At 49.4% G+C, this 22,851-nt stretch overlaps 1 protein-coding gene across 3 annotated transcripts in view; it reads right to left on the reverse strand.

Moving 5' to 3' along the window:
* Window positions 1-1,180: 1,180 nt before the first annotated feature.
* Window positions 1,181-22,851, reverse strand: part of NR6A1 (nuclear receptor subfamily 6 group A member 1) — a 75,687-nt gene continuing 54,016 nt past the window's right edge. For 2 of the 3 annotated variants that reach the window (XM_050319873.1, XM_050319875.1), the window contains 8 exons: window positions 20,197-20,427; window positions 16,956-17,011; window positions 15,099-15,256; window positions 14,040-14,267; window positions 13,460-13,714; window positions 10,074-10,195; window positions 8,157-8,309; window positions 1,181-7,184 (listed from right to left, as the gene is read on the reverse strand). In XM_050319873.1, coding sequence (XP_050175830.1) covers window positions 7,096-7,184; window positions 8,157-8,309; window positions 10,074-10,195; window positions 13,460-13,714; window positions 14,040-14,267; window positions 15,099-15,256; window positions 16,956-17,011; window positions 20,197-20,427 — 1,292 coding nt within the window. In that variant the 3' untranslated portion in view covers window positions 1,181-7,095. The remainder of the gene's footprint in view (window positions 7,185-8,156; window positions 8,310-10,073; window positions 10,196-13,459; window positions 13,715-14,039; window positions 14,268-15,098; window positions 15,257-16,955; window positions 17,012-20,196; window positions 20,428-22,851) is intronic. The other variant, XM_050319874.1, reaches the window with a different exon arrangement.

Consider the following 22,851-nt stretch of genomic DNA (forward strand, 5'->3'; position numbering starts at 1 on the left):
GTTGAGCTGAAAATTAAAATGTGCTGGTACTTTTCCCACTCCAGTCCTCCTTTCCAGGCAGCCCCTTGTGCCAGAGTGAGGGGAAAAGCCCCCTTGTCACCTCTGTGCAGCTCCAGCTTGGTTTGAAGGTAAGGACAAACCCATCACCCCACGTGCATGGAGCATCCTCTGCCACCTCCCAGAGAGACCCTCCACTGCCGGCCTCCAGGGCCCCATCACAGGGGATGAATCCCGGGTGGCACCGTGTCAAAGCCGCTGGAGCTGCTGCGCCGAGGGGAATGCTGTCAGCAAGGAAAACAAACACAATGAGAGGGCAGGAGCCTTGAGAGCGCTCAGCAGAGGAGCGGGGCAGCCGCTCCTGACAGGACCTGCAGAGCGGGGCTGGCTGCTCACTTGGAGCTGCCTTTGCAGCTGCACGACATCTGAGTGGGCCCCCACGTGTGCTCCCATGCACTGGAGTGTGAATGTGGAAAGAGCTGCTCAGGCTTTTAACACACACCCACCTCAGCAACACCAGGGATTGCTAAATGATTCCTGCAGTTCCTCTCTCTGGAGCACGCTGGCCAAGCATCTCTGGTGCAGTTGCTTCTTTGGATGACTCCTCCTGCTGCTAATGGTGCAAACCCTCCTCCTGCCACACCCTGTGGTGACAGTGACCCACCCAAACCTCCACACGTTTTGGTCATCCCCCAGACTGGAACCCCCTGGTGACAGCAGTGCAGCGGCCATGCCGTGAGTGCAGGGGTGCAATGACTAAAAGGAGAAAACCCATCCCCTTGCTTTCCCCTCCTGGGACCCAGACAGGAGATGGGGACCACCATGCACCCATTGCTTGGCAGGGCCCAGAGACTGTGCAAATCTTCACTCTGCACTCTCTCCACTCCTGTCGCCCCAAGGTGCAGGGTCCCCCCAGACAACCCTGCTCTCAGCAGAGGTCATTGCCAGCCCATGGTGCAGCTGCTCTGGGCAGGGCTTGTGCCCTCATCCCAGTCCCAGCTGCACCAACAGCACCGAGGCCTTCCCCGGACCCAGAGATGATTCCAGGGTAGTGGCAGGGCAGGGCAGTGCCATGGCTGCCACCCAGACCGGCACTGGGCTCCCACACCCTGCGGGGGCCCCAACCCCAAGAGAGAGCCTTTGCCAAAGGGGGAAGGTGCAAGGGACCAGCAGACACCAGCACTGCAGAACAATTCACATTTATTAGTTCATTCAGCTAAACACTCGCTAAACATGCATTCAACACTTATTGGTCACATTTCCACAGGTAGTCAAGTCCCAGAGCAGAGCAGCGGAGCAGGGGCAGGCCGGGCTGACATGGGCTGGCGCCGGTCCCGCCCGGACACGCCGGCACAGACATTCATTTGGTCGTGGCGCAGGGACGAGGGGCAGCTCCCGGGCACAGCGCGGCACCCGCGGGGCCAGGGCGGCACCGGCCGGACACGCCGCCCTGCCCCAGCCCCGGCTCTGAGTGTGCCAATGGTCACCGGGTGTCGTGCTGAGGCAACATCCTGCTTCCCTGACTTACACAAGGGATTGTGGGAAAAATGAATGGGAGAAACCACCCTTTGGAACTGCAGCAGAAGGACCCAACAACCTGGAGCAGCCCTCCTGGAAACATCCCACAAGCCAGCGAGGGGCCGACACAAGCACGCACAGCACACCGGCCCCGCTGCCTGCCCAGGACGGACACACAGGGAGCTGTGTGGTCCCAGATACAGACACAGCTTCTGCACCAGGACTGAGCTGGAGCCAGGCTGGATGGGCACCAACAAAAACCAAACTAACAAGAGCCACGACCTCTCCAGGAGGGGCTCCCATGAGAAGGGAGTCACAATTTCAGCCATCACAGCCCCTGTTCCTCGCTGGCAACAGACACTGGCAGTGTTTAGTTTTTCACACAATCCCTTTGAGATGATAAACAGGATGTCACACGAGGTAGTTTAGTTATGGAAATTGAGTCAATAATGTTATCAACTATTACAAGATATTTTATAAATTGAAAGAAAACAATGAATCACAAAAGGCTTTGTTAAGGTTGATCGTCACCTGGTTTCAATTTCTGTTTCTTTTTGCCCTTGGAGGTTTTTCTTCCACTGAACCATGTTGCTTCTTTCACGGACTTGTCAGAGGCAGCTCACAGGAGCTATTTAGAAGGTTTTTTCCAAGGGGAAGACACTGCCTGGATTTGCCTCCCCGTCTTTCTGTGGGCCCATTTAAGCTCCAGTGTGCGGATGCTGGCTGAGGGTGCTGGGAGGGGAGTTTCAGCCCTGCAAACTTTCACTGGCTTTGGTTCAGCGCTGGCTCTGCCCACGGCTGGACGGGCCGTTCGGACACTCGTAGCAGGTGTAATCCACCAGTCCCTCTCTCTGACTACAACCTTCTGACCACGGTGAGAAAGTTGTACTGGTGGAAATTAAGATGCCGTAATTCATAAGCAACAGAGTCCAGAGCCCTGGGACTGGCTGCCAGGGGCACAATGAGGAATTCTTGTTTCCCCTTTTCCACGAGCACTCAAATGCATTTAACACCAAAGGCAGGAGGATGAGGTAATGCAGAAATAGAGACAAACCTCCCCCAGACCCAGGGGCTGATGTGCTGGCAGCACCACACACCTTGGGGATGCTTGCCCATAGAACCACACCTGAGCCTTCAGCAGGCAAACCCCACAGCCAAACCTAAAGCTTTTCCTCCAAAATCCCCATACGGGGCTTTGGTCAGCTCTCAGACAAGTCATGAAAGAAGCAACTGTTGCAACATCAAAACTAGGGTTTCTCTGGGTCACATTTTAAATACTTATCCCTGAGCTTCTGTGTATTGAAACAACACACCGTGAACCCAGAGAAACACCACAGCTTGACACTGACACCTATGCATTTCCCTCCATTTACACATCATCTACAACTTAAAAATTAGTTTCATACTTAAACTAGTTCCCCAAGTTTCCCCCTTTCTCCTGCCTTTCATGTGGCAGGGATGATTGCCGCTTATTATCCTGAGAAATAACAACATTTTCACAGACACAGAGCTTCATAGCTTCAAATCAAAACTAAGAAGGAAGAAAGAACGAGCGGGAAATAGCACATTCACAGGAGAATCTTTTTTTTTTTTCCTTTTTTAACTTTTAAAAAATGTAGTAAAGGTAAAAGAAATTCAAGTTTTGTTAAAAAAAGTTGGTTTGAAGGACAAGACTTAAACTCCTGAACCTGAGGTGGCTGCGGGTCTGTGCAGAAGCCTGAAGAGCCAGGGCAGATCCTGCCATGTGTGGCACAGGAGGGACAGCAGCGAGTGGCACTTGAGCCTTTGCAGGGTGGTGGCACAGCCACCCAGGCCTACCCTGGCAAGCCAGAGCAGCCCAGGAGCCCTGTTCACATCCCTGGGACCCCTCACTCTCAAAGCAATGCCCCAGCACTGGGAACAGGGGTGTTACTGGGGCAGCAGCTCAGCTGCACTGGCTGATGATCCCACTGACCGCGGCTCACCCGCCTGCCCCCTGCGCCCTGTGTGTGCTGGGACATGGCAAAAGATTTCAGAATTAAAGTTGTGGATTTAAGAGTCCCAGAGGAGTCCAGAGTTGCTCCTGGATGACCCAAAGCACACAGTGCCTCTGCAGAGCACGGTGGGCATGAGAGGAGAAAGATGACGGCCACTGGCACAATTCACAGCTGAGCAGTACCTAATGCACACGCAACGCAGTGCAGAGTGAGCTCCTGCCACTGCACTTCTGCCATGCCCAGAGCCCACCAGTTTTGGGGTGCCCAGCACCTCTGAGCATCCTGGATGCCCCTCATCCCCTGCCCTCCTGCAGGGCTGGACATGCTCAGGACAAGGACTCCCTACCCGGCAGGAGCCTGAGCTCAAGTGGAAGAAAACTCAGGCACCTTCCAAAAGCTTTTGCTGAGGCCCCAGGGGCTCACACTCGCCCCATCAGCCGGTGGCAGCAGTTCCTGCTCCACTCCTGGCCTGGGGACACCTTCAAACTGCACAACTGCAGCGAGGACCCCTCAGCACCAACCCTCCAAGAACATGAGCCCAAGAGCTTCAAATTTATGTCCCAAATCTCTGCTCGGATTAAAAGTAACTCTTCAGCTTTCCATCTGCACAGACGCTTTGAAGGAGAGGAGGGGGTCAGCCAACCAATTTATCTTTCAAATCAGGGATAAAAATTGACTTGTCATGGCAGAAAATTCTACCAAAGACTATTATTGTTGATTGATTCCTCTCTGACAGAAGGTCAGATAAGCAAGAGCAGATAGGTACCTAAGATAATGAACTTCCCCCTACTAGCATTAAGCACAAATAAAATATGAGTCCCTGTAAACCGAATGTTACGTGAAGAATGGAACAAAAATTCCAACCTTTCCAGGGTGTCCTTCAAACCAAATTCACAAATACATCTAGTGACTGACCTAACATCTCTACGTCTCTAGCTACACTCCTACCTTCTCATAATACCTGAGTTTGCAATGCAACACATTCACTTTACCCTGTTTAAAAAATACAAGTCGTTAGAGGACTTGGTGCAGAAGATATCAGGAATGACTGTCCGGTGATTCTGTTCTGTTTGCTGCTTCCCTACCTGTCAGTTCAGGAAGGATTTTCTACTCCCTACAGCAAATGAGTACTTGGGAACGGATACTGCTGCCAATCAACCTTTGGAAAATTTGCTTTCTACAACAGAAAGTAGAAATGTCATGTCCGTTCATCATCCTAACTGCATTTAGGTTTTTGGTTGTTGTTGGTACAGCATTAGTTTTGGGAGGCTATTTTGGAAAACCACAGATTACCCAATAGATTATTTTGTTGGATGGCTGGCAATAAGATGACTGTTTTTATGTACACTAATTAAAACACTTATCAACAGATTATAATAATTCACTGTAGAATAAAATTACTCCTATGTAATTTTAACAATTCCTTGAGTGTATAAAACAGCAAGCCAGAAATAACCCGTAATAAAAAGATCATATCAAGCTATTCAGAAATTAAACTTAAAAGCTGAGAAATACTTTCTAACTTACAAACAGGTACACTACAATCTTCCCCTGTACACATGAGGTATAGGCTGTATGCAGAAGGCTTTCCTGAGAATACACGTGTGTCTCATTGTACTGTCAAAGTAAATGAGATTTACGGAACCACCTTTGGGTGTGAAGCTCCATCGAGCTGAGCTGCTGCTGGGCCCAGCAGCTGTTACCCGTAACATCCTGTTTAAATAATGACAAATCAGCAGCTATGGACTTTGAGAAAAGGGAAACCGTTGAGCTGAAGATGCCCAAGGGGGTGCCCAGCCAGCAGTGGGGCGAGCGCAGCCATCGGCACCGCCACTGCCTGACCGAGGCGTGCCGAGCCAGGGGTCACCGTGTCCCAGGGGCTGCACCCAGGGAGCACCCGCTGGGCCGGGGGGAGAGAAGGGGGGAGGGAGGGAGCGAGGGGAAGACGACTTTGGTGAATGGGATTTTTCTCCTGTTCCCCACCACGTTCATCCACGGCAGCTGCAGCTCCCCCGGGCTGTGCCCGCCCTGTGCCACGCTGTCATCAGGGCAAGCCAAAGAGGGAGCGACTCGTCCCTTCGACCCTGAAGGATCAAAAGCTGTTTCCCCAAATATTTTTAAATCAGTATTCAAACACCTGTCAATGAACCATATTGCTACACAAATGTCAGATCTACATCTAAGGAGACAGGGAGGGAAATCTAGCCAGGACTGTCTAGGAGAGTGACTGAGTCTTTGAACATTAATTCGTACTGAAGGAGATGAGAACAAGAGCATGTCATCCAACCTCCCCACTATGAGCAGAAGCCATGAGATCACTCATGAGAATGCCTAAGTTAAGCTGAACACCAGCACTCAGCAATCACTCCATCAACTAATCAGTTGCCATCAAACCAGTTCCCCATCTGGAGCGGTGGGGAGCTTGCAAATAGAAAATCCAAGCCTTGCAACACCTAGGACAGAGCAGGTCACCAAGGACTGCAGTAATGCTGTTTTTCCTAAGATTCCACAAGCAGCAGAACAGTCCTGGCAGGATGAACTATGAAACACACATTCCCTGAGTCCAGCAGAGAAAGCCATACCAGACGACACTGGAGTCCCTCACCCCATTACACAGGTCACATTTAACCACATGGTACATTAACTGCTCCCAGAAATGGGGATTGCTGCACTGCAGAAGCTTCAAGAGTCAGGTACCATCTCAGAAGAACACAATAAAGGGGGCAATCCTGCCTCTTCTCTAAGTAGGTTTTTCCTGCTTTTGTGAATCTAAAATGGATGTTAAGGAAGTGATGAGAAAGTACTTGCAGTTCTCTAGCAACAAGAGCACCTTTGTGTAATGCCAGGAGCCTGCTACGAACTGCAGGAACAAAATTTCAGTGGAATTGGAACATGTTGTGGGAATAGTGAGAGGGCAGCTGGCCAGGAGGGGTTGGGGTAGACCCCTGCCCACAGCTCCCCAGAGGGATACAGGGGCAGCAAGCCCCTCACAGTTCCAGACACTGCCATCCCACTGGGAAACCTGCATCTAGAAACTGCCAGGGGAAAAGAAACCAACTGCCCAGACAGGCTTCTCCTTCTTCTCCACTCCCTGCCTTTTTAAACTTAAAGAAAAAAGCTTGGCACTTCTCTACTACCCAATTCTCCAAAGTCGTCCCTTTGGGGTACCAACAGCTCTGTCGACACGGGGAGGCCGTTTGCTCTCTATGACAAACGCTTTTGGATACAAACCATGGAAAGAGCAGTGCATGAACAGCATCTTCTCCTTGAGGTAGTCTTAGTCATCTCGGTCCCCAGCCCCAAATACAAAAGAACTAACCCTAACAAACACTGTAACATTAAACATCTTCACATTCTGTAAACCGCTGGAGAATGCATCTGCTGCATTCCTACAGAACCATGTGCATCGTGTTGAAGATCATACATTCAACTCTGTCGTGAAATAAATATATAGGAAAAAGAGTAAAAAAACAAAAACAAACAAAAAAGATTCTTGCTACAAGGGCAGGGCCGCCCCTGCCCCATCTCCTGCCTGGATGGCCTTTGCCCCTCTCCCGGGGTGAGCCAGCTCACAGCGTAAGGCACCGGCCGGGGCCAGCTGGGCTCACTCTTTGCTCACGCTCGTCTTGCAGGAATGTAGAACGGCCTTAAAAAGGAGAGGCAGCTGCTCCAGGGGGACATTCACCATTTTTCCTGGTAAGAAAGAAATCAGAATTAGCAGCCACTCCTGAATCAGATTTCAGAGACACCTAAGCCAGCAGTGCTGGAGATGGTTTTACCTTGAACCTCTCAGAGAAGCAGTTAATCATCCTACAGCTACATTAGACATTTGATATTCATTTGGACACAGCGTGATTTATTATTTACTGAATAGAAAGCAAAATAAATGGGCAAAGTCAGATCAAAATGATTTGTCCACAATGGAGCAGTATTTATAGAAAGTGGGAAGGACTAAATCCCGTCTCTCCTCAAACCCCCTTGTTGGTCTCCATGAGTAAATTAGGAGAGCTACTCCGAGATTATTATCTAGTTCGTTATGACGGAGTAGGATAAAGCATATGGAGCCTTGACACGGGGAGGCAAGTATCCCTCCTTTGCCATAACATTCAGGAACAAACAGTTTTAGTAACACCAGACCTTGGAGATCTAATTAGCGACAACTGCAGCTGAGAATTCACCTGCAGATTTCCGAGGTCCACACGAGTGGAAACCTGGGGGTTATACTGCAGGTCTGCCCACTGCTCTGACCACCTTCTCCTTAATTCAGCAGCATTTCAGGGATCTTTCTAGTTTTTACAACTACTCGAACCAGGATTACACCCTTTTGAGACACAATGCCTCTGAGTTGGGGTTGAAAGATAGAAAAGGAGAACCTGACCAAAGTACTTCAAGGATGTCAGGTCAGAGCCAGGCACATCTTCCTGGAGCAGGAAGGAACCCTGTGCCCACCATCATCACCAGGACACCTTGCCTGTTGCCACTCTGGCTGGGTGAGCTTGAGGCAATGCCTTAAAGGTGGGCAAGAAGCTCCGACAGGAAAAGGTCCCCCACAAACATCCTCCACCAAAGTCAACAAGAATTTCACTGTTATAAATTCATTTTCTTTCAAAAGCACATTTCATAACTTGCACACGATCCTGGTGGGAGAAGAGCTCAAGAAGTTACCTGCAATATATCTTATCTCTGGCAAACACATCATTAGGTCCGGGAAGCGGTTTGGCTGGTGTGGGTATTTGTACTCCGTGAAATCCTGGCAAACGTACCAGTACCGCTTATTCAGCTGCTCCAGTTGGGATGCATTGGTCAGCCCCCTGATGTCTGCAAGAGAATGCAATACAGCAATGAAAACATGACAAAAATATGCCAGAAGAGCAGCAGCCTTGCACTTACTGCACTTCCTCAGGACACACTGATTTCTGTCACTCTGAGCTGGATCACTGCTTTGGAGACTGGCTTCCAGCACCCAGTTCTACCAATACTAAAATTCCCAACTCCCCTCCTGCCATACCTGCATCATGGCTCTTTACATGCACGTCTGGATACAGGATTTCCCTCCACAAAGGGGGAAGAGAACAGCTAATATCATAAGCTGCTCATCTGCAGCTCAGTGAACACTCTCGGAGGTTACAGTTCCAGCAACCTGAAATGCTTGCCTGGCACGGCGTAGCCGTGTGTCAGGGTTCAGTCCTCACAGCACATCAGTGTAACACCTCCTCAGGCAGAAACACGCTGGTTTGAGCTGTATCATCTTGGCTGAGAACAGTGCTCAGCTCTATAATTCAAGATATCACCACATCTCTCCCCATCTGCTTATGATTTATATCACAAGAGCTTCACAAACTTGTTAACTTCTTATTTTTAAATTTAGCGTTGGCCATGTCAGGCAACACACACAAAGGACAAACAGACAGGCAAGAAAGGCCACTGGCACTGTGACCAACAGTGTGGGCACCCTGCTGGGGCCTGGGGAGGGCCCTGCACAGCGAGGGAGCTGCGGGCCCTCGGAGCAGGCTCGCAACTGTGGGAGCATCTGACGGAAGAGGCATTCATCTACTGCCCAAAAGCTGACTTTTAAAAATAAGTCTCAGGTATTTCACATAAAAAATTGCAAACTTCAACTAAAAATAAAAGAAGACAGGAAGTTAATGAAAATACATTTTGGAAAACAATGGAGACAGCTTGAGAAGTGCATTATCCAGTGTCAGGAAACTGCTCAGGGAAGCAAACCGGAACCTCAGCCCAGCACAGATTGAAGTGTCAGCACTATCTCCTGCTGGAAATGAGTGGGGGAGGAGGGAGCCTGCAGCACATTTTTACAGACTGCAACTATCTTTCACAGTACAAAATACTTTGGGGACATTTATTTCCAAAATTACAGACGAACACCATCTATTGAGCATTTGCCTCTGCATGGATTTTGAAATGTCCGGGGTCTTGAAGTAGCCAGGACTACCAGCTTTAGTGTGCTGCTTAATCAGCAGATTTACAGCCCTTTGCTAGGCTGAATTCATGGCCTGCACATCGATACTTCATCTGTGATCACCCTTCACTGTGAAGAGTCAGATTTAGGTACTGAACCTAAAAAGCAGGAATACGGCTAAGTGACCTAAGGATATATCCTCGAGGTAAATATTTTAAAGAGTCAGAAAAGCTCTAAACATGGGAGGGCTGGTTTTACAAATTCACCCTTTAAGACACAAAAATGAACCAATACCTTTTCTAACTGTGAATCTTTGGAAGGTTGTTATGCAAGTAGTCATCATTTACTTCAGAAAGAAAGCCATGCAAATTAACTGGTTTTAAAGCATTGTTTAGGCAGTTAACTGAACAGTTACCTAAAGCAGTAATATTTTCAGATGACACATCTATTGCCTATATTAAAGGCTATAAAAACTTCATCCCATTCCAGGTTTCTCCATGTGGGTACCCAACAGGTACAGGATGTGAGTGAGCACGATGGCTCATACACACGGAGCGTTCAGAGCTTGAGCCTCTTCGTGGCTCCTGGACCCTTCCTCCCATTTCCCACCAGGGAAGCAATGACTGCTCAGACTGTTTCAGAGTCCCTGTCTGCAGACTCACCCTGATTGAGGAAGTTGATGGCTTTCATACACGCGTACTCCTCGTTGCTGACCTTCAGCTGGTTAAATTTGCGAAAGAGGTAGATCAAGCGCTCCATCACCTCCATCCCCTCTTCACTGAATCTGCAGGACAGAGACCACACGTCAGCAAATGCAGCACATGGACCGTACAGTAAAGGCAAGAAGCTTTTAAAAGTATTCAGAGATTTTAACATTTTGCAAGAAAATTAAAAAATATTGTCATCCATTTTTTGTCTCAAAGTCTGTTGGCATTATTAAGTTAAAGTAGAAGTAAGGAGGAAAATGTCTCAGTTACAAACAGAGTCATAGAATCACTGAATGGTTTGGGTTGGAAGGGATCTCAAAGATCATCTCATTCCATCCCTTCTACTAGACTATGTTACTCAGAGTCCCATCCACATGGTTGCACTAGGGATGGGAAGTCCACAAACTTGACTGTTACAGATATTTATGGCAAAAAAACATCTGTTGGTGATTCAGTTCACCACCAGCCTGCTTTGACAGTGGAGAAGGTTTGATGGAGCCAGGAATCTGCACCAGAACCAGTGACAGAGATGGGTAGGACAAGGCACACTGATGCACAGGGAATGCAAGTCTCCAAAAAGTCTCCTGGGAAATTGCCTGATGGAGATTTTGTGGGTGCAGAACCAGATCTTCCTGCTGAAGGGGGTGCCAAGCCTCTTCAGGAGTAAATACCCCATGTGTGCACCATGAATAAGCCACGGGGTAAGGACCAGGCTGGAGCAGAGCGGGAGGGTGTGGAGGGGTGCCAGTGTCTGCAGGTACCTCCAGACCATCCCACACCCACCCAGGACCAGAACAGCCTCTCAGGAGCACATCTCACAGCAATAGCCCTGGCTTCAAAGAAACCACATATTAAAAAGTGCTCAGAAGTGGGACAGAAGTGTTTCGGGAAGCTTCAGCGTGCTCTGGCATTGTGCAGCACAAAGCACAAGAGCACAGCCAGCAAAGCATCTCTGAATAGAACAGAAATAGAACCTTTTTCACGGAATAATACCTTATTTTGGCATGTGTGTTTGTTTACTTCAAAGTTATTTGTAAAATGCATGGTGGAGTTCAACCTCTGCGAAGTGAAAACAAGCTGTCTGAACTCCAGGTCACTTCTTCAAGAAAGTAATATTGTAAGTGATGAAAGCCTTGTCGGCTAATCTAAAGTTGTACAAGTTTTCTTGCTCTCCAGTTGACATTAAAAATCTTGCAGGTGCAAGATTGCAAAGCTCAAGAAGTTAATGAGCACAAAGACCACTCAGTCGTCTGTTGGGTTTAATTGTTTTTAGAGCATGCACATTTTTACCAGCCACTCATCACTTCATAAATCCAGGAGAGCTCTTCTCTCATTCCTGCAGTTGAACTGTCTTACTTTCTGCACATACTTTCCTCCCCCCTTTCAAACAAAGCTGTTCTGTTTTTCACAGCCTTATTTCTTCTCGAGGACTGACTCCTCCACACTTTTCCTCGCAGTTTACACCAGGCGAGTTTCTGGCTGGGAGTTATCGGGATCAGCTGGGGAGGAGAGGGAAGGGAAGCACTATCAGGAGTGCTGGGGGAGGTCAGGAGTCTATTCATTTCATATTCATCTTCAGAAAAACAGCACAATAAAAGAAAACATTTGATCTAGCAGGCTAACAGAACATTTAGCCAGTTGTTAGAAGTGATTAAAACACAGGGGCTGGGGAGCTCATCCTATGTCTTTGTTTGTCACCTACACATTAGCATTGCTCTTGTCATTTTGCTAAGAGCAGAAATTAACCCTCAAGTGCCAGACTATCCCTGCTCAGTGAGATTTCTCCAACCATCTCTGAAGTTGCTTTGCAGTCATCAATGTCAGGGGAACCAGGGGCTCTCCGAACAAGTCGGACTCCTCTCTGAGAGAGCCCCTCTCAAATCTGAAGGGACTGGCTTTTTCACGAGTGCTTTGGACAGGGAGATGATACCCAGGAGCTATCCCATGGCTGCTGGCAGACAGTGAAGCTATGGCTGCAGGACCATGAAGACAAGTGTGAGGGAGCCACGCAGCTCGAGACCCCTCATCTGCACAGCTTCCCACTAAATGGCTTTTTGGGTGTGCATTCTCCCAGGTTACTAATGACAATTAATGACACTTGAAAAGCTAAATCAGAAGAGACTGCAGAAGCATTCCTCTCCCAAGAACACCTATTTTCATCCATGTGCACAGATCTTCTCTGAAGGACCTTTGAGGCGACCAGCTCTGAATCGCCGGTTTCTGCAGGGCGAGGATTCCTCCTTTGTCTCGCTGTCTTAGCCCTCACTTGTATTTATCACAAATCCAAAATGAAAGAAACACTTCCCCTGTGAGGCTCTGACCAGGACAGCAGGAACAAAAGGACAGCTGAATGCAGGAACAAGTGTCATTGTGGTTTTCTATGACCCTCACTGCTCCTCGCAGGAGCAGCACCAGATGCACGATGAATGGCCAGGCAGAACAGCGGCACGGAGGAACCTGCCCCAGGAAATGAGACACCTGGGGCCAGCTCTCCTCTCCACCGTGGTCTCAGCCCGCCAGCGCCTCTGCTTGTCACAACAGATGCACAAAGGTATCTCAGAACTGTGAGACACCGCAGTGGCTGAGGAGCACAGACTCTGGCAGCATCGCTGAGCCCAGCAAGGGCAGAGCGTGCAAGGCAGGTTTTAAAGGGAGAGTGGGCAGCAGTTTCCCTAAATCCTACCTATTCTGCCGTAATATTGGGAGATTGTGACTCTTCTACCAAAAGGAGAATTTGTCTGGCACCAAGACTACAAAACAAAACATCCAAACCAAAAAAACAACACCCTGACCAAAATGATAAATGGCAGGCAAGTTCCCCAGAGCATCAGATAGTCTGTACCATGGAAAAAACAAGAGCTAAGTTGCAACATTTTTAAATTTATGTAATCAAAACAATGAAATAGCAATTAATTATGAACACTTTGATAATAGAGACAACTAGCTTTGTGAACAGCCTCTCCACTGACCCAATGGGTTTTTAAATAAATTCTCTTTCCTGTATCTCAGAGTTACCAAAAGTGTTGGTTAGGTTTACTCTCCTCATAAAAACATGCTTTGTAGGGCTGTGCTGGAGGAGAACAGCACTGCTACAAAATTCAAAGAGCACCACACAGCACCGTGGCCCTTTCCCTGCAGCAGGAAGTTGTGATCCAGCACTGACTAACCCTGGTGTGCTTTCTAGGCCTGGAACAACTGTTCCCTAAAAAGCAGAAAAGGAAAACAGGTGCAGGTGAAGTGACAGGAGAGGTGGTCACAGAGCACCTGACCACTGTCCTCCCCACAGCTCCTCCATCTCTAGATCTCACTGTCCTACCCGTGGGCTCAGCCTGACATCTCACCTGTGCAGCTCGTCATCAGAGGGAGAGTACTTGGAGGTGACATCTGCCAGGTCACCAAAGATCTGCTTGCTGTAAACAGTCAGGGAGGAGAGCAGGATCAGCTCCTGCCACGTAGAGCTGAGCAGGCAGGTATAGTCCTTGATGGAGAGTTCGCAGAAGAACGGCAGCTTCTTGATCCAAGCAATCTGCCTGAAAAGCAATTCATCTGCCAGACGACACAACAACGCAAACAGCTCTGCCTGAGTCACTTTATACCTGCAGGCACAGTTAAAACAAAGGCAAAAACCATTAAAACCATTGCACGACATCACCTGATGAGGTACTTGAAAACAAGGTGAACACACAGGAATTCGTGTTCAAGTGGCCAAAGTGCCAGTGCCCAGGGTGTCACCTGGTGACCTGGTGCCAGGTCCGTGCACCCCAGCTCCAGCACCAGGCAAGGGCACAGGATACCTGTGGGATGGGGTCCGGTGTGCTGCCTGCACTATGGCTGCACCTTCTCCCAGGGCCCCTGTGGCCCCCCATCCCAGCAGGAACACGCAGCCCGGGCAGCCCCTCGCGCCGTGCCGCCCACACTGACCCGTCCTCGATGAGCATCGGCGTCCCCAGCGGCTCCAGGTCCTCCGCCGACACCAGCTGGTTGATCAGACTGTGAGACTGGGGGTCCAGGCTGCGCGTCTGGGGGGGCACCAGGGTCGAGTGAGCAGAGTAGCTAAAAAGGTGCGGGAGGTACTGATAGTGCGTGGACACCGGTGTGCCGATGTACTGATCCCTGAGTGCGGCGAACCCGTTCAGCTCCACGGACCTACTGCAAAAGGAAAAGCTCTTCAATATACCCCAGAAATTCCACTTGATTCATTACAGTGTTGCATCCAGCTCTGCCAGAAACATTAATAAAAACAGGGAAAGCAAACAGAATAGGAAATAAACTGTATTTAAACCCTGCCCTGGAAATAACTGAGTGTGTGGATCAGAAGTCGTGTGCTGGCTGCATGTTGAGCCCAGCCAGGCACTGGTTAATGGAGATCTGGGAGTTGCTGCCGAGCTGCCATTCAGGGAGCAGAGCAGAAACCCACCTGTGCACAGTCTTTCCAGCCCAGCTTCCTGACAGGGCCAGAATTTAGGATTGCACGTTACAGTACTTCCACAGCCAGTGAGCACAAACATGGCCATGTTTGAGATGCAGCTGAAAGCAGACGGGATCAGGTCTGAGATTCTGCTGCATCAGGTTTGCACTCACAGTAACTGATTTAACACCACCAATTATTAACCTAAATGGAGTCTTTTATTTTCAAAATCTGAGCATGGTGCAGAAAAAGAGTTTATGCAGAGTGAGCAGTAAAAGGTAATCAAGTACCCATGATCTGCAGAAAGGATGATCAATACAAATTGAGATACTTTTCAAACTTAACTCAAGATTGCTTTTCTTTTCATCTGCTCACGAGCACCTCCCAGTTCAGTTCTTTTCAATCCAGTCCTGTTCATGTTAAAACACAGAGAGGTAGTGGGAACCTGCCATATGCCCAGTTTGCACAAAGATGCACTCACGTGTGTTTTCCCTACATTGACCTCAAGCATCACTCAGGGAAAGACAGCCAAGATTCCTCTAACACCAAATTCTTCCAGGGGTCATTCCCACCTTGAAGATGGCGTAGAAACAGGTGAAGGCTGGTTGCTCTCAGAAACTCCATTTCCAGGGGAACTGTGATCACTGTCTCCGTTGTTGCTCCATGACATATTTGCCTCTCCCTCAAACTCTTGCCCAGACATAATTCTCTCAATCTCTTCCTCTGATATCTGTCAAATACAAGACATGATGGTTACTTTAGCTGAGAACAGAAGGTAGAGCCTCTCTCTGCCTGTAAACACCTTGACTGTTCAGTCACATCCAACAGGGCTGCCCCCCTCCGCCCCTCCTGCAGGTACCACATCCTTCCTTTGCATTTAAAAACACACATGAAACATTCTATTTACAGCTAATCGTGGTGACCCCCAGTTCCTGCAGTGCCATTCAAGTGATGGTAACGCAGCAGACAGGAATGGGCACGTGAAAAGATGATGTCAGATGGACACTGTAAATCAGCCACTGTCACACCGTGAAAAACCTGGGAGTAATTGAGGTCAGTGCATCAGGAACATCACTCAGCACTGGCAAAGGGGAAGACAAACAGAAGGTGGGGAAGGCACTGGTTTGATAAAGCAACTGAGAGGCAAGGTGACACATAAAATCAGCATGAACATTTACAGGGAATCATAGTTCTCTATCTTTCCCCAGCTAAGAACCAGTTGGCACCTGAAGTAGTGATCAAGCATCTAATACTTAAAACAAGTATTAGAGAATAACATATATGAAGCTAAAATGGACTAAAAAAAAGTTAAAACAGAGTTCACTGAAATACAAAGTTTCAAGAAAGTGCTGGACATGCTCCTGGAGGAATGTTGCACCAGTAGTGGGGAAAATGCAACATAAAAGTTCTGGGGCTTTTTTTTTTCCTATTCTGTGCATGTTCCTTAGTGAAGCTGTCACAAACCATTAGAAGACCTCGTGTCAGCATGTGGCAAGGAAGTGCAGTGAACCCTGAACATCAGTTTCAAGAGGCAAACATTGCTCAGACAGTTCATTCCACTCTTGCAGAAGAACTCGGTGAGCTCACCCGGGCACAGGACCTGGAGATTGCAGTACCTAAACAGCCTCAGCCCAGGAAATGGAGGGGACAGCAGAACCTCTGGTCCAGCAGGGGCAGATCACAAATGCCTCACAGGAGCAAGGGCCCACTCTGGTGAGCAAAGGCTGCTGCTGTAGTGCAGTTGCACAGCTCAGAGAGAAGTGAAAACTGTTACCTGGTCAGAAATGAAATGTTTGTTGTTCTTCAACAGACTTAAACAGGCTTTTAAAACCAGTAACTAATGCTGCTATGAATGTGATGTTTGCAGACAGCGAAGAGGACTTTTGTTGCTTGAGGTAGGCTCTCCCTGGTGCTGACCCCAGGCAGGGCTGCACTGTGTAGCTCTCCCCACTTGCTGCGCAGCCAGAGCGGCTGTTTGGCTTCTCACAGTTTGGGTTTGGTCTTTCCCAGGCACTCAGACTCACAGAAAATGCTTTCAGTGTTATTTCTCTTTTGTTAAAATCAACAGTAAACTTTTAAAAGCCCCCTTTTCCAGAAGTGAGCTGGAAATGGCCATCATTTCTCACGTGTGCAGCACAAGCTGCTGTGCTGAATTACCTCGCGCTTTACAAGGCATCTCTGGACAAGCTGCACCATCAATCAGAGAGACATTTACTGGTGCCCCGCTTGCCACAGCTGAAGGGATTGCAGCAGGCAGCCAGAGATTTACTGGGAGCCATGGAGGGAGAGACGTCCTTGCGCAGCTCACAAAGGACAGGGCGCCGTGAGGCTGCCCAGGGGGCCACGTCACACTCTGGGACCACGCCAGGCACCCCCAGGGACAGGCAGGAGCTGAAGGGATCCGTGGAGAGACAGCCAGACATGCTCACCTGGACAGGTCCAATGCTTTTGTTTCTGCCTCCTGGCATGCCATCCTCTCTGATTGCTGGAAAACACAACCAAACCTTGGTGAGGAACACTACTTTGGGTATTCCAGAAGTACATAAGAAGGCATCTACTTTACTTTGAAAAAAAATCTTTCTACCTTAAAAGATTTATTTTTTTCATCAAAGAAGTTTACAGAGAAACCTCCAGCACAGGAAAGCTTGAGCAGCAACACCCCATGTTCCTCACCCAAAGGGCACAGACACATCGATGGGGCTACAAGTGTTACTCAGGTACTTTAGTTTCTTTATGTGATCCTTGACTGACAGGTAATGAAGGAATAGCAATCCTTTATCCCAACTAATTCCATCATAAATCCACAGAGACGTGGCACATGGCAAGGAACCCCATTTCACCCTGGATATAACCCAACCAATGACCAGACTGCTGGAAAATGAGATGTGGAGGCCAGCACGTCTCACTCCACTGCCCAGGGCCCTGTGAACCACCACGAGCCAGAACCTGGAGAGACACCGAGCAGTGCTGCCACCAACACAGAGACAAAGCACTTCACTGGTGACTGCTGACCCTGCTGTCACTTCAGAGGGTCACATCTCCTATAGCCACTACAGAAAATGGAGGGGAGACGTTTGACCCTGTCAGTCTCTTGCAAAGCCATCATTTAAAATTCAGGCTAAGCTGTGCAGTTCCATTTCAGGAGGGCAGTCTTGTTTCTCAGTATAGCAGCTGCATTTTTAAGGCTCTTTAAACAATTTCCAGGGAGCTCCAGAGAAGTCTAATTAAAGGGATTATCCTGGAGCAGCTTCTCTACCTTCCTCCTCCCTCTGCTCTTCTGTGCAGTGACAGAGCAACTCTGCAGCAGCCGAGAGCACTGGAGGACAGCCCTGCTGCTCGTGTGCCTCCCCTCCCGGGCTGGGTCCCCCGTTTATCAGGTCCCAATCTCTTTCCCAGCACGACCTGGCCAGACTTGGCAGGAGGCTCTCCCAGCTGCACAGTGACCTTGTGGCTGCGTGGCCTCACCCTGCTTGGCACTTGGGGCTGCAGGAGGCCCTCCCAGAGCAGAAAATGACACAGAATTTAAGGAAAAACTTCCGCCCCAGAAGAGCCATGCTGCTGCTTGGTTTTGGACCCCCTCAGCTCAAATCCTCCTCGGTGCCTCAGAGCTGTGCCTGCAGCTCAGGGAGTGCACACAGGTGCAGCCAGGGCAGAGACACACACCCCCTGCACTGGGACCTGAACTGCACCTTCCCAAACCCCAGCCACCCAAGCAAGGCACAGCCCTGGGAGAAAGGTCCTGGTGACTGACAACTGCACCAGCCCAGCACCAGCAGCACAGGGATCCCCAACAGGCCCTTCCACCACCACTTCATGGGACCAGCAGTAGTGTTAATTCTTCTGACAGAAACTCCATCCCCTCCAAGTAACAGCAAGTATTTTCATTTCAAACACCAGATAATAATCATTTAAGCATACTGAAGGAGCCATAAACATAGGATATAAACCAATTTTGATTACCTTTGAAATCATGCAAATCTCTTATGATATTGCAAGACGAGATTCATTTTAACAAGCAAGGTTGTTTATTTCCTATGGAAGCCCTTTACAAAAACCACCAGTTTCTGATTTAAAAAAAAAAAACAAAAAAAAAACAAACAAACAAAACTCCCAAAAACCAAACAAACAAAAAACAAACAACAAAAAACAAAAAACCACACCAAACACACAAAAAAAGACTGATGTAAAAAAAAGCTGTCATGGTTAGCTTTTACCCCCTTTAGGTTTAGATTTTTTTAACTTAATAGAACTACAGAATCAGTTTCCCATTTCTGGGGGAAATTCTCTCATTTTTCACGATATTTTTCGGTAATTGTGACTCAGAAGCCTCTCGACAATCCCCGCAGTGTTCGGGTAAGGAAGCGGGGGAAGCGCGGCAAGGCAGGAGGGAAGCCGGGCAGGCGCTGCTGCTGCCGCCAGGTGGCGCTGCGGCCCCGCGGGTCCCCCGCAAGGGGGTCCCGGACCCCAACCCTGACCCCGGCAAAGGGGGCCCTGGATCACCCCGGACCCCAACCCTGACCCCCGCAAAGGGGGCCCTGGGCCACCCCGGACCCCAACCCTGACCCTGGCAAAGGGGGCCCTGGACCACCCCGGACCCCAACCCTGACCCCGGCAAAGGGGGCCCTGGGCCACCCCGGACCCCAACATGCCCCTGACACCACCTGCTCCACCAACCCACCCCCTCACCACCATGGGCCTGAGGCCAGCTCTCCATCTCAGCCCCTGATGCATTTTCTAAGGAAGATCCTGGTGGATTTGCAGGGAATTTATGGAAGTTTCAGTGCCTCTGACAGGAGGCTTTTGCATGAGCGATGGCCTGGAGGCATCAACAGCCACATCTAAAACCATAAGGCGACACTTCTGTTTGGCAGGAGACAGAGGTCCCTCCACCACCCCACTGCACAGCTGGGGAGAGCACCAGCAGCCCCCACTTCTGCCATCAAACCAAGGCTTGCCTGCTTTTAATGGGTACCAGCAATTCCAAAGATTAAACAGACAAAAGATGGAAGAGCAGAAGACATCACATTGAAAACAACCCCCATTCACTATTACTAATTTCTGAGCTACTTCAGACTTTCTGTCCTGAAGATGGTACAGCATTCTCTCACCTCTGCAGAGGTGGGGACCAAGGGTTGGCTGTTCCTAACCCAGAACACACCTGTTTTAACCAGAGTGGGTGCTCAGTGAAGACCCTCACACTTTACCCCTGGGCAGCTGTGGGTATAAGCTCCCACTACAGCAAACAGGTAAAGTCTGGCACAGATCTCTTGGGATTTTAAAGGCCTGCCTAAATATTATCATTTTTGCCACGTTAGTAGATTGAAGCATAGAAATAGTGACCACTTTGCTCAGGGTAAGCAATGCAAGGACAGATCCATCAGGAAGGAACTCTTACCTTCCCTAAATCATATGGATCAGTTCTCCAAATATTTATTCACGGTTTCAATTTATACAAATTGTGGCTCAAACAGAGTAATGAGGTAGTTCAGAATTGTGTATCCATGCATAATTATTAATCAGTGCATGATTTTGCTGAAGTTTCATTTTTCCTTGTCAAAGAGTTTCAGAGGCAGAATTGCAATACAAAATGGCAGCTGAGGGAGGGGCAGCACGTGCTGCTAACACCGGCCCCAATCCACGCTCCCCCCAAAAAGGCCCTGTTTCCGTTACCTTTGCGGTTCATTCCCATCTGGAGGCATTTGAGCAGCCGGCAGTACTGGCACCTGTTGCGCTGTTTGCGTGACATGACGCAGTTCTTGTCCCGGCTGCATCTGTAGACCCGCTTGTTGCAGATGCTCCGCTTGAAGAAGCCCTTGCAGCCCTCGCAGGAGATGATCCCATAGTGCAGCCCCGTGGCCCTGTCCCCGCAGATCAGGCAGGTTCGCTGATCCACCCGCTCATCTGCAAGGCAAGAGCAAAGACTCTGAGGTGGACAAACCAGCGTCACCGAGGGATCCCAAACTCTCCTGAGGGGATGGGGAAGGCTCAGCATGCCAAGGCCTGCCTGGACAGACACCTGTGAGGCCAAGCACGGCACTGGCTCACCCAGAAACCTGGACGGGAAAAAGGGTCTAGGGTGTCCCATCCTCAGCCGCACAGACCAGGGTGTGTAAATACAGGAACTGTGCTGGGCACACAGCAGTGACTGCGAAATCCTGTCACACCTCGCATGTTCTGGGGGCAAACACCTCCGGGCTTCAGAAAGCCCCACAGCACAAGTCACTGCCCAGAACCAGTGAACATCATTACAGAAACCATTGTACAGTCAAGCCACAGTGATGTGATTTTACTGATCCTTTTCCAAATCTTTGGAAGACCCTTGGACAACAAAAAACGTAAACTGCAGAGCTCCCCACAACAGGAGCTGTCACATTAAATTCAGAATTTTAAGACTCTAACACTGCCTGTGAGAGAGTGCAAGGGACGATGCTTGGCTCAGTGAGATCTCCAGACATAGATGTCAAACAAGAGGGAAGGGAGGCCTAAACCTTGGTTCACACCAACAGCCATCTAGCTTAAAATAATGCCAGCAAGTTGCACCAGAAGCTTTTCCCGTAGCAGATGTTTCACACCCAGCAGTTTAACCCCTCGAACACCAGGCCAAGCTGCCTCCAACCCCCACCCTGCATTTTAACCCATTAATATCCCAACAGCTGCAAGCAGAGCTGCAGTGCGTAGGTGGGGCTATTCCAGCACATTCAGGTTCACACAAATCTGCAGTGTTCCAGTACTATCCACAGGGTGGCTTTCCCAACTGTGAAACAGGCATTACCCAGATGACTGGAACCCCCTGGCCCAGCAAGGCAAAGGCACCAAGGAACAGAAAGGAACCACACTGCTGTCTCTCACTCAGTCATGCATTTCCCAGGGATGGTGGTTAAACCAGATTGTTTCCAGTGCTGTTTGGCGTAAAGGCAGGACGATGCCTTTGCCAGCGGGCAGAAATGCCCACAGCTGAAGCAGGACCCAGGAGGTGGCACTGGGAATGGAGAAGCTCAGGCTGGGCAGACACACAATTGCACAAATCGACATCATGTGTGGGGTGCTGCCCACACCCCCTGTTCCCCCTTGGATACAGACCTTGAGAAAGCCCAACCTCGGGGCAGCGCTGGCTCCTAAAGATGAGCTGGGTCAACCTCACTTCAGCATGACAACAGCCTGGCTTCCCTCACTTAAATTTGGCATGGGAGTTTCCTGAGACAAAGGTGTTTATCTACAGGATGGATTTTTGGAGTAGCAGGAGGTAGGAGTCACAGCAAAGTCCTCTCCAGCCTTGATAAAGGCTAAACAAGCTGACAAACCAGGGTGTAGCTTCTTACTACTGCAGAATATGTGAATGCAACAGGAATTAATGAGCCAAACGTATTGGGATCAGAAATGAAACCAGTATTCAGTTACACAAGCCAAGTAAAAATCTAAAGCAGTTGTTCCTACTCACAAGCAGCTTTCTCCAAAGCTTAAACCTAGTAGAAACCAGAACCAATCTGAGTTAATCTCTAAAAGGTTTGCTATGCACAGCACACACATTTGCACTGTTCTGCAAATTTCACTGTTCTAAAACCTTAAAATAGAAGGATGAACGAAGGAAACACAAACTTTAACCGAAGAAACGTTCCTGGTTCACACCAAAACATTCCCAGTTTTACAGGACAGACCACCTCAGGTATGTGCTGAGCCCAAAGGAATGTGGATGCATTTCAGGAGTGGGACTATCTGAGCATCTCTGAAGGGAGGCAGCTAAACATGACTTTGTAGTCACCACGTGCATAATCTCCACCTTCAGCAATCTGATAAACGAGGGGAGGGGGCTGGGGATTAGCCAGGACACAGGAGTCCTCTATCTGCAGGGTTTAGCTCAGCTTAACTCCTGGCCCTCCCCCTGCTCCCACAGCAGTGCCATAAATCCCGGGGTCAGCAGCAATGCCGTGCCACGGCCGGGCAGGACGAGGGGCTGTGGAAAGCACACCTGGCCAGGGCAGGGAGCACAGGGACGGCGGCAGCGCCAGGCACAGCTCCCGTGCCGGACCCGGGGTTCACTTCTCACCGGAGCAGCCGATGGCGAGGACCTCAATGAGGGCTCATTTCCAGGCACAGCTTTTTTGTTGTGAGAAGAATAGAGCCGTCACCCGGCCAACGTGGGAAGCCTGGATGATTAAAGCGAGGGGGAATCAGAATCCTTCCCGGCCATCCCCATCTCCCCAGAGCAGGGCGAGGTGCTGGGAATGGCCCCATCGCCACAGTAACTGCACATGCCTCCCGCACAGACTGTTCCTTGGGTGCGTTTCCAGACAAAAATCTGCCGTAGAGCAGCGTCACTCACCGTGA

The sequence above is a fragment of the Myiozetetes cayanensis genome, unplaced genomic scaffold, assembly GCF_022539395.1.
Source record: "Myiozetetes cayanensis isolate MyiCay16 unplaced genomic scaffold, myiCay2020 scf23, whole genome shotgun sequence".
In the NCBI taxonomy this organism is placed as follows: Eukaryota; Metazoa; Chordata; class Aves; order Passeriformes; family Tyrannidae; genus Myiozetetes; species Myiozetetes cayanensis.